The sequence below is a fragment of the Electrona antarctica genome (genome assembly GCF_951216825.1).
Source record: "Electrona antarctica genome assembly, chromosome: 6".
NCBI classification, from domain to species: domain Eukaryota; kingdom Metazoa; phylum Chordata; class Actinopteri; order Myctophiformes; family Myctophidae; genus Electrona; species Electrona antarctica.
This window is the reverse complement of record NC_136811.1, coordinates 28,070,541-28,081,646: the sequence shown is the minus strand read 5'-3', so window position 1 is coordinate 28,081,646 and position 11,106 is coordinate 28,070,541. Positions and strand designations below refer to the sequence as shown.

Below are 11,106 nucleotides of genomic sequence, written 5' to 3'. Positions count from 1 at the left end.
CACTTTAACGCTATTCTTAAACTAATTAAGTCAACATAACTAGTACATGATTATATCTGACCATGCATCAATATTTGTTCATTATTATACATATAGTATTTTGAACAATCTTGAACAATATGGTGTACTCTTAATTCTGCCCCCGATTTACAGTTAGCAAGGAACCCCCGAGGTAATGCATCAAATGCATGGAATATCAATAATCTGAACGTTGAAACGATAAACACTATAGGATGTCACTCATCCCATATGTTTTTTGTGCAGGTTTAGGTGTACACATTTTTTCTAAACTGTAGTTTCTGAATTCTTGGAAAACCATATTACCATATATATAGCATAGTGTACATAACCTGTTATAATGGTCTTTGTTACATTTACACACTGCACCATCAGACATACTGATGTTAATGTGTTTTGTATGCCCCATACAGTTTTTTCTAGGAGGTTATAAAATATATATATATATTAGCACGTAGTTGAACCGTTCAAGCATATCTTATTATTCTACACATACACAGTACAGAGTATTTTATGTAAAAAAATATATATATATATATATATATATATATGCTTGATACTATTGCATATATACTAGTATGTTGGGTTGTTGTTGTCAATAGTTATTGTCAACAAGTTATTGTGTGCAGACCCTATCTACAGTTTTTGGATTGAAAATATACTGTAATATATTGCAAATACATCCTTGTATGCCTATAGCAGCATAGTTTATACCCCTGTAGTCTAGACTATAGTCTATCTAACTATCAAATGTCAATCAATCAAATATCATGCATTCAATATAACCTATAGTCATCGTTACCTATTACTTACTTACTCCTCTTCATCCCCTATGGACATAAGGCTTCATCATTACCTATAACCAACAATATCTACTACTATCTATCTTCAGCACCACAATGTGTTCACCATAATGTGTTCACCTAAAATTAAATAGTCCGGTAAATTCGTTTCAAATGAGTTTTATATGAGAAATCATATACAGTTACGTTGCCAAGGCAAAGTATTCAGATATTTACATACTTTTGTTATTAAGCTGTGTTGAACTAGTATATTGAGCACTTCATTAGTCATAATGATGTGTAGATGTACTATGTACGATGTAATCTATTATTGATTGGTGTTGTACAGTGTTTATGCTGTTGGGTAGTGGTGTGTATTGGTTCTGAATAATATGCAATAGTTGTTTTTGTGTTGTGCATTCGTGTTGATGTTGTGATATGATTATATGATTGTAGTATGGACCTCTATGCTATAATGCATATATATATATTCATACATATTGCTGCCTTTGCAGCCTATATCATACTATTCAAAATATTACGTTTGATAACGATGCCTTTTGCTAATGGATGTGTATTGGAGGCGTTGGCTTTTGACTTGAACTATTGATCAGTCAGTCAGATGGCACTTTTTATTTGTATGCATTTTTGCATGTTTCATGTTACGTTTGATTTTGCGGTGTTGTGATGTTTTGTGTGGTGTTGATTTTAGTGCCTTATTGATGATACTGTAGGTGTCACTATACATTTGTGATGAACTTATGTTTCGGTGATCTGGTATTGGTCCATTGTGTTGATTGCAGGTATAGTTTTGTTTTTTCTAGGATATGTATAGGATCTGTATCAATTTCTTTTGATATTATAATGGCTGTAACAGAACATTCTGTTCTGTATTTGCATGTTTTTGTTTCATGTTTTGCATTCTCGTAATGTAGGGTGTATGGTATAGATGTTTTTAATGGTTTTGTAGTTGGTATTGTGAGTTAATTTGTTGCAGAGGTTCATGGATGTGGACTAGCATCCATCTAAAAAACACTATAGTTAGAGGAAAAAATAGGTTGCATTGAATAACTGGTAGTCATGCTGATGCTATGTTATACTTGCTGGTATACTACCTATGTTCAACGATACAGACAACCGTTAATATTCACCATGCCTACTGTGCCTATGACCCAATATCATAATAAGATTGTCTCTTGAGCATAAACTGTCTAAATGTAACTTGTTGAGTCATATGCCTTGCCATGGACATAATGAGGCCTTATTTCAAAATATTGCCTGTTCTTTAGTAAAAGGCTATAGGCTTATTCTTCATGAATTTCTACAAGTGAAATTAGTTAGGTCTACTGTAATGTCCTAGAAAAACACTAGTTTAGTAATTAACCATCTTATGCAAGAGCATTCACATGCTGATATTCTACCATAGCATGTGTGCGTATCACAGTTTCTTTACAATGGGAGTATAACTTTTACCAGGAGGCATAAAACTTGTCTCGCTACCGATCTACCTACAAGGATTGGATCATTAGACCTAATCATAACACTAATTACTAAAAATACAATTAGGCTATACCAATCATTGTGAGAACATTTCTAGCATATGGCTTTTCTAGCAGTAGTTGCCTAATTACTGTAGGCCCTGTTGCACACCGTTCACATATAATGCTTGGGTTAATCCACCCCTGACCACTGACAGATCATACAATAGCCTAAATATATATATATACTAATGGTTTTGTCATAATGGATATAGATTTTTCAAATTAATTTAATTTGAAATGAACATTGTCAGATATTAAGAAATGGAATAATGTTACAGCTAAGTTTGTATGGTGTATGGAGTATGAGTATGGACTACGGGGGACATGTAAGAATAAAATATGTATGATACTGTAGATTTGCATGTATGCATAGGCATACAAAATGTGTTAGATAAACATAACTGATGTTTAAGTGAGCATATTTATATCATAAACTTATCATAAACACTACAGTTTTAAAAACTTGACTCAGTGACTTTTGCAAGTCGCTGAGAAAATAGAGAACTAGAGAAAACAAAAAACGGTCTCTGCTCAACTTATTGCAGTAGAATACAGCATAATGCAGAATGACCTAGGTGTTGCTATTGTATGGTGTGTACTATAATTTGCCATCGCATTCTATAAAACAATGGCAGTGAATAGTGATGCATTGGGATATTGTAGATCTGATACTTTCGTATAATTTTTAAAAGTGTGTCTAACACATTTTCTTCATACTTCTACATACTTTAGTAACTTTAAAACATAAGAAAAAATGGTATCAGTGATTAATGGTTAGACTTATGTACTGAATAAATGTAACAAACATCATGTTGGTGCTTGGTATAGAATATAGTCATGTCCAGTCATATAAAATCAAGCAAAAAAGACAATAATAATAGCATACACGTGTATGTATGTATGTATGTACGTACGCATGTATTTGGTTAAAATGGGTAAATGTATGTACGCATGTACGCATGTATTTGGTTAAAATGTGTAAATGTTAGCAGACCATCAGTTACTGTAATTATTTGCAGTCTGTCAAAACATGAATGTTTGACAGTTCTGTTTAACTAAATCTAGTGGTCTAAAAGACATGCCCATAATCATGTCAATTATACTTTTAAACATGCATGCCCTATACCGGCATGTATTTTACGAAAATGTTTTACTTTTAGTACTTTATTTACAGCTGTTATGTCACAGGATGTCTCAGAGTTATGGGGTGAACATCGTTTTAACACTGTTGCCTAACCATGGATTAAATATATAATATTATATTATATATATTATATTTCTAAAGTTATTGGATAAACCAACCACCCTAAAACATGCATGCACGCAACACATGCTCACAGAGAGAGAGAGAGAGAGATCTAACACATTTAGGGTCCATTAGTTCTAAGCAGTCACCAATCCATAACAAAAGGCTTTTGTTCATGAATTACAATGAAAGCCCCCTTTTTCTATAGATTGGCCTTTACATCTCTCACACACACACACACACACACACACACACACACACACACACACACACACACACACACACACACACACACACACACACACACACACTCACTGTACCCAAAGTTTTTACGAGTGAGACACAGGCAGACAGACTGAGCCCCTAAAGTGGGGAACTGTCCTTACAATTAATGCACGCACGCAAGCACGCACACTCAGCCAGACCTATCCATTACAATTAAATGGCTTTGAGTCGTCACAAGTCAGTGGCTTTTTTGTCAATAGAGACAAAAAGGCACGAGACTGTTAAAGTGTAACAGAATGTGAACACAAAAACCTGTACTTGGCTATTATTGCTAATAACACAAAAGAAAGACCCTACTTCCAAAGGCTTATGGCTCCTTTACATCTCTCACACACGGGCAGACAGACTGATTCCATGGGGAACAGTCCATGCAATTAATGCACGCACGCACGCACGCACACTCACTCACTCAGCCAGACAGACATTACAATTCAATGGCTTTGAGTCGTCACAAGTCCATATGAGTGGCTTTTGTCCACAGAGACAAAAAAAGTGTACACAAACTGCATAATACACAGGATAATAATACAAAAGGAAGGCCCTCTTTCCATAGGATCACTCACTCACTCACTCACTCAGCCAGACAGACATTACAATTCAATTATGTCCTAATGAGTGTCTTTTGTCAATAGAGACAAAAAAGGCATGAGACGGTTCTAGCATCCCACTCTCTGCAGGAGAGGGTCACACATTAACAGAAAGTGTACACCATAAACACATGCACAAACAGTGAACAAAACCACACAAATACACACAAAAGAAAGCCCCTGTTCTCTAAAGATTTCTAAAGAGTCTTGTTTATACATGAGTCTGAATAGATTTCTTTTGTACATACTATAGACAACAGCACACAAAGCATGTATAGAAATCTATAGAAATTATGTCCATTATGTCTAATAATTACACACAATAGAACAAAAGATATAGAGAACAAAAGAATATGATACTTCTTCCCTCTTATACTACTACCGTGGTTACTAAAGTAACCTTTAACGATCTCTGAGAGTCTGGCCACAATGGAGGTAGAACTAGTCTACCTGTGTAGATAGATTATCTCCGGAGGCCGAGGTTGTATGAACCTTGAGCCCTGGGATTGAGAAATTCTTATGCTTGAAGCTACAAGCTATATGTGTCTGGAGATACTCTCATACTACTCTACACACACTTACTACTCTCTCTCTACTCTGATTCTCAACCTCCTATAGGGTAGACCTTATACTTGGTGTGACATCACTGCTGTGGCGTCACGCTGCTATCCGTTGTCGTGGCAATATTGGGCATGTCCAGTCCATATATGGTCATATCATATGCTGATTTGCGGTGACATCTGGGGTGTCCAGTCCATATATGGCCACAATTGCTCGCCCATGACAAACAGATACCGCCACACTTGAACTTTAAGGAGACTCTATTTTAATTGTCATTAAACTGTAGGCATATACATTTTGCAGGTGTCTTTTAGAGGTCCTGAGGAACAAACAATATACTCAAACATTTTGTCTGTAGCCTCATCATGGAGTTACACTGCAGTGCCACAGAATCACCTGGATACATGCAAACGTGTGTATCCAAGTAACCAGGAAGTAATACGTTGGATCTCAGCTGTGATTTGGCCAGTAGGGTGATGGAAAGAATAGATCTGCCCCCTGCGGGCCCTACAGACCTGCCACTCTCACTGCTGGAGATGGGTTGTTCTGGCAGGCTGGAGCTGATCACCCATCCTCTGCCACATGGTCATCCCTTACCCCCACAGAGCACACTTCCTCATGGACTGCCTCCTACCAACGTGAACCTGGAGACAGAAATAGAGAGGCAGTTTCTACATGACCCTGCCTGGCTTCCAATACATGGCACCGATGCTGCCTTCCAAAGGTTTCTGAATGTAAGTCAGAGGGACATTCACATGGAGTCTCTTCTCCACTGCGCCCCGGCTCCACTGCACTCTGGCTTATCAGTGGTCAGAGATCCAACAACAGGTATGCTACTTGATTTCACAGAGGTGTTGCTGGAGAACACAGAGCTATCAGCCAAGAATTCTTTGTCTTTACAACGTCAACCTGGTCTTCCATCAGAGAGCCTGAGAGGAAGCAACACAAGCTACCCCTTCCTACCTGGAGGTATGGAGGAACTTACTTTGGAACAGATCAAGAAGAAATCTGAGCTGGAGGAGGACATAGACTTTGAGAATGGTTTGCTTACAGTTCCTCCAGGATTTAAAGCTGGAATGGACTTCAGTGATAAAGATGCCAAAACATCTAAGGAAGAAATAAACCTCCTATCACTTCTTTCCACCTTTGATGGCATGTTCGACCTGCACCTTGAGGAGAAGAGGGACAAAGGTCAAGAAAACTGTGAAACACAGACACTAGCAAGAACAAACGGCTTGGAAGACTTGGGCATCAAGGATGCTGTGTTGCCCCCCTCTACGTCAGAGAAGGAAAGAGAACTGTCCAAGCCTACAGAGGTACTGGAGGAAAAGAAGAGATGGGCTATCCCTGTAGATATCACCGCACCCTGCCATGACTTCCATAAATGCATCTCCAACCCAGCATTCAAGTGGCCATTTGAATTGGACTTGTTCCAGAAGCAGGCAGTGTTGAGACTGGAGGCTCATGAATCTGTGTTTGTGGCTGCACACACTTCAGCCGGAAAAACTGTGGTGGCAGAGTATGCCATCGCCCTCTCCCAGAAACACATGACGAGGACCATCTACACCTCCCCCATCAAGGCTCTGTCCAACCAGAAGTTCAGGGACTTCAAGAAAACGTTTGGAGATGTGGGGCTGCTGACGGGTGATGTCCAGCTAAGTCCAGAGGCTTCTTGTCTCATCATGACTACTGAGATTCTCCGGTCTATGCTTTACAATGGCTCAGAGGTCATCAGAGACTTGGAGTGGGTAATCTTTGATGAGGTTCACTATATCAATGATGCAGAGAGAGGCGTGGTCTGGGAGGAAGTTCTGATCATGCTTCCTGAACACGTTGGCATCATTCTCCTCAGTGCCACAGTGCCCAACGCCCTGGAGTTTAGCGAGTGGATTGGGCGTATTAAGAAGAGACACATTTATGTGATCAGCACAGTAAAGAGACCTGTTCCTCTGGAGCACTTCCTGTACACAGGAAACAGCAACAAGACACAAAAAGAGCTCTTCCTATTGGTAGACGCCATGGGACACTTCCTCACTAAAGGGTACTATGCAGCTGTAGAGGCCAAGAAGGAACGTACCAGTAAACATGCCCAATCATTTGGAACAAAGAACACATCTCAGTACACAACACCCAACCAGGACCGAGCGGTGTGGCTGTCTTTACTTCACTCATTGTCTCAGAGACAGCAGACCCCTGTAGTAGCGTTCACCTTCTCACGGACACGATGTGATGACAATGCATCCTCTCTGTCCTCCATGGACCTGACCTCGTCCCTTGAGAAGGTGGAGATCCACTCCTTCTTCCAGAAGAGTCTGAGTCGACTCAGAGGTGATGACAGACAGCTTCCCCAGATCTTGTTGATGAGAGACTTTCTGAAAAGAGGAATAGCTGTTCATCACAGTGGGATCCTGCCCATTCTAAAGGAGGTAGTTGAGATGTTGTTCTCCAGAGGACTGGTGAAGGTCCTGTTTGCCACAGAGACATTTGCTATGGGAGTGAACATGCCTGCGAGAACAGTGGTGTTTGATAGCATCCGGAAACATGATGGTGCAGGATTCAGAAACCTGCTGCCTGGTGAGTATATTCAAATGGCAGGTAGAGCTGGTAGGAGAGGTTTGGATGCAACAGGAACAGTGATCATCCTGTGTAAGGCGGGTGTCCACGATATGGGAGAACTCCAGGTGATGATGCTGGGTAAACCTACAGTCCTCCATTCTCAGTTCAGACTGACATACTGCATGATTCTCAACCTGCTGCGTGTGGAAGCACTCCACGTCACAGACATGATGAAACGCAGCTTCTCAGAATGTCACAGAGATACACAGGCCCAGGAGAAGCAGATTGGGCAGTTGAAGGAGACTCTATTATCTCTTCCTCCTCTAGAAACAGAGGGACAGATCTCTGACCTGTTGCCCTACTACAGAACTGTCACTGAGCTAAGCATTACCGCAGAGGCCATTCAGCAAGCGACTGTAGAGTCCGGGAGCGGCCTGAAAGCTATGTCTGTGGGACGAGTCGTCGTCATCAAAAACACACAGCACTTCAATGCTCTGGGAGTCATCCTACAGGTGTCCAGTGACTCTTTGAATCGTACGTTCACCTGTCTGATCATGTGTGAGAAGGGGAATGAGCACCTGGGAGAGAACAGTCTGAATGCTGGAGGTTTACCTCAAGTGTACAACACAGCTCTTTTCATAACCGAAGGTCCGTGCAGTCACACTGTACAGAAGTTAAAGCTGCAGGACATCTCTGCCATCACAGTGAAAACTCTGAAGGTGAATCCTGAAAGGATCATTGACGATTACAACAAGAGACAACAGCTGCGCTTCAAGCAGAACCCTCCTGGCCAAGCCATCTCCACAGCAACACAAGAACTCCTGCGATTGGCAGAGGCCAACCCGGATGGCGTCGCGACCCTCGACCCAGTGAATGACCTTCAGCTGAAGAGCGTGGATGTGGTAGAGGCGTCCATGAGGTTGCGTGTGCTTCAGAATAGCCTGAAAGACTTCAACTGCATCCACTCCCCCACCTTCTCAGAACAGTTTGAGCGTGTTCAGGAGAGGATGAGGGTAAAAGAGGAGCTGGAGAAACTGGAGTACCAGGTGTCTGATAAATCTCTGGCCCTGCTCCCTGAATACCATCAGAGAATCGAAGTCCTCAAGGCTCTGAAATACATTGACAGCAGTGGGGTGGTGCAACTGAAGGGACGGGTGGCTTGTCAGATCAGCAACCACGAGCTGCTGCTCACAGAGCTGCTGTTTGAGAATGCCCTGGGTCCTCTGGCCCCCGAGGAGAGCGCTGCCCTGCTGGCCTGTCTGGTGTTTACACAAAACACACAGGTGGAACCACACATAACCAACACACTGCAGGAGGGTATTGATCGTGTACTGACGGTCGCCCAGCGTATCGGCGAGCTTCAGCGGGATTGTGGGATTGGACAGACAGTGGAAGACTTTGTAGGCCAGTTAAAATTTGGTCTGACAGAGGTGGTGTACTGCTGGGCCAGAGGCATGCCATTTGCAGAGATTGCCCAGATGACAGACGTGCAAGAGGGCACAGTGGTGCGTTGCATCCAGCGCCTGGACGAGGTGCTGAAGGAGGTGAGGCAAGCATCGCGCATTGTGGGAGACTCTGTCCTGGGCAGCAAGATGGAGAAAGCATCCCTGGCCATCCGCAGGGACATCGTGTTCACCGCCTCCTTGTACACCTGCTGACAAATATTCAGATTGTTTCCAACACAGAAACATCCAAATGAGAGGCAAAAATAGGACAATAAAAAAGTATACAGAATATCAACATCAGACAGCTGACTGGCTGCTTGTGTCCAGCACTGCATCATCCATGCAAGTGGCCACGCTTCATCTGTCATGCATGAGGACAATGAATCTCTCCAGATGCTGCAGCAGCCCAAGAACACTAACTGATGTTGGATGCTGGCTGAGATGGGGTGAAGGTTTCAGAAATCTCAATAGACGCCTTAACAGACGACGTCACACTGATAAGCAACAGCATGCGCGCGCATAAAGGCAGCAGAAGAACACCACCTCTCATAAGATGCAATGGAAAAGTTCTAACTGCACTCACGTGTAGAAAATGCACCATCAAACTTTCAGATGCTGTTTTTCTCCCAGTGTGGAGGAAGAATGATTAGGATTTGTATTGTGATCTCTCGCCCTTGAAATATATAATCCTTGGTTTCTGTTGTGTGAACAATAATAGCAATTCAAAGCAGTTGTCCTCAAAACCACACCTCCAGTCGCTGTCATAAGAGTATATAATCAAGTATAATTTATGCTTCGTCCCGCGATGGTGTCACGCACGTAGACCTCTAAGCTTGATGCGATGTGATCTTGTATATCAGCTGTTCTCTGTGCACAATACTGTTGCGCTTTGAAGTATAAATGTCTCCTAGGGTCAGGGTGCACCTCACTAGCCAACACACAAGAGGACGTTCCGTTGAATGGACTGAAACCAGTAACCTGACTCCGCCAGATGGGGCAGCAGAGAGTACACTGGGTTCCCCCCCTCCTGCTCCCATCTGTGAACTCTGCCGCCAATCAGCGGCAGCTAGAGGCGGGATCAAGGCATACACAGTGCTGCCTTGATCCCGCCTCTAGCTGCCGCTGATTGGCCAGGCCGTTTTGTGGCCCGAGCATCTAGTCTGCCTGAGAGTTCCCAGATGGGAGCAGGAGGGGGGAACCCAGTGTACTCTCTGCTGCCCCATCTGGCGGAGTCAGGTTATGAAACCAGCGGTCTCCAAAACAACAGGTTTTGAGATCTAGAGAAAAGAGGAGATCCGGGCACACTTGATGTCAAAAGGAGGAAATATGAGAATATTTCATATTTCCTCCTTTTGACATCAAGTGTGCCCGGATCTCCTCTTTTCTCTATATCGTGTTGTTATCCCGATTGATCCCAGGAGCACCTTTTTACCATTTTTATACATTTTTTATACCTACACACCTCCTGAGCACCTGGTTGCCTCCTTGCCTCTAGGTTTTGAGATCTGTTGGGAATTGATTACATGAAACAGTCACCTGTGCGCCCAGTCCCAATGTTTGTAATCAAATAATTGGTCTCTAAATTTGTGCAACACGGGAACAAAGCCAAGATTGATAGCCTACTATGTTTCTTTGTAATATGAAACAACTGGTAATTCAGCGAAGGAACATAAAACACAGTGAAAAACAGGACAGACAAGAAGAGATGGAAGTGGAACAGTGGTGGTTGAATCTCCATCTTTTAAATCTTCCAAAGAGCACCAATGAGGATGTGGATGTGAGAAAGAAGGTAGTGGATATCATTTTTGTCAAAGAGAACCATCTTGGAATCATGGCTGACATAATCCAGAGCGATTTACATTAAGTTCAATAACTCAGAAACTACAAATCATTTCAAAGTAAAAAGTTCCAGCATGTGTCTCCACAGTAAGCTTAATTATAAAAAGTGTGAATGGAGTTTCTAGGTGAAAGTGATTTTTTGGTGCCAATATTGAGCCCCATTGTGAATTTCTCAAATTTGAAAGCACTATATTTCTAAAACTATGAAACATTTCAAAGATTTATTTTCAGGCAAACATGTCCACC

The 11,106-nt window shown here is 42.0% G+C and overlaps 1 protein-coding gene across 1 annotated transcript; it reads left to right on the top strand.

Moving 5' to 3' along the window:
• Positions 1–5,496: 5,496 nt before the first annotated feature.
• Positions 5,497–9,234, top strand: LOC306925025 (superkiller complex protein 2-like; the record flags this gene model as incomplete). The annotated part of the gene is made up of 1 exon (XM_079503708.1): positions 5,497–9,234. One exon carries the CDS (start codon positions 5,497–5,499, stop codon positions 9,232–9,234), a length of 3,738 nt encoding a protein of 1,245 aa, XP_079359834.1.
• Between the last annotated feature and the right edge of the window lie 1,872 nt (positions 9,235–11,106).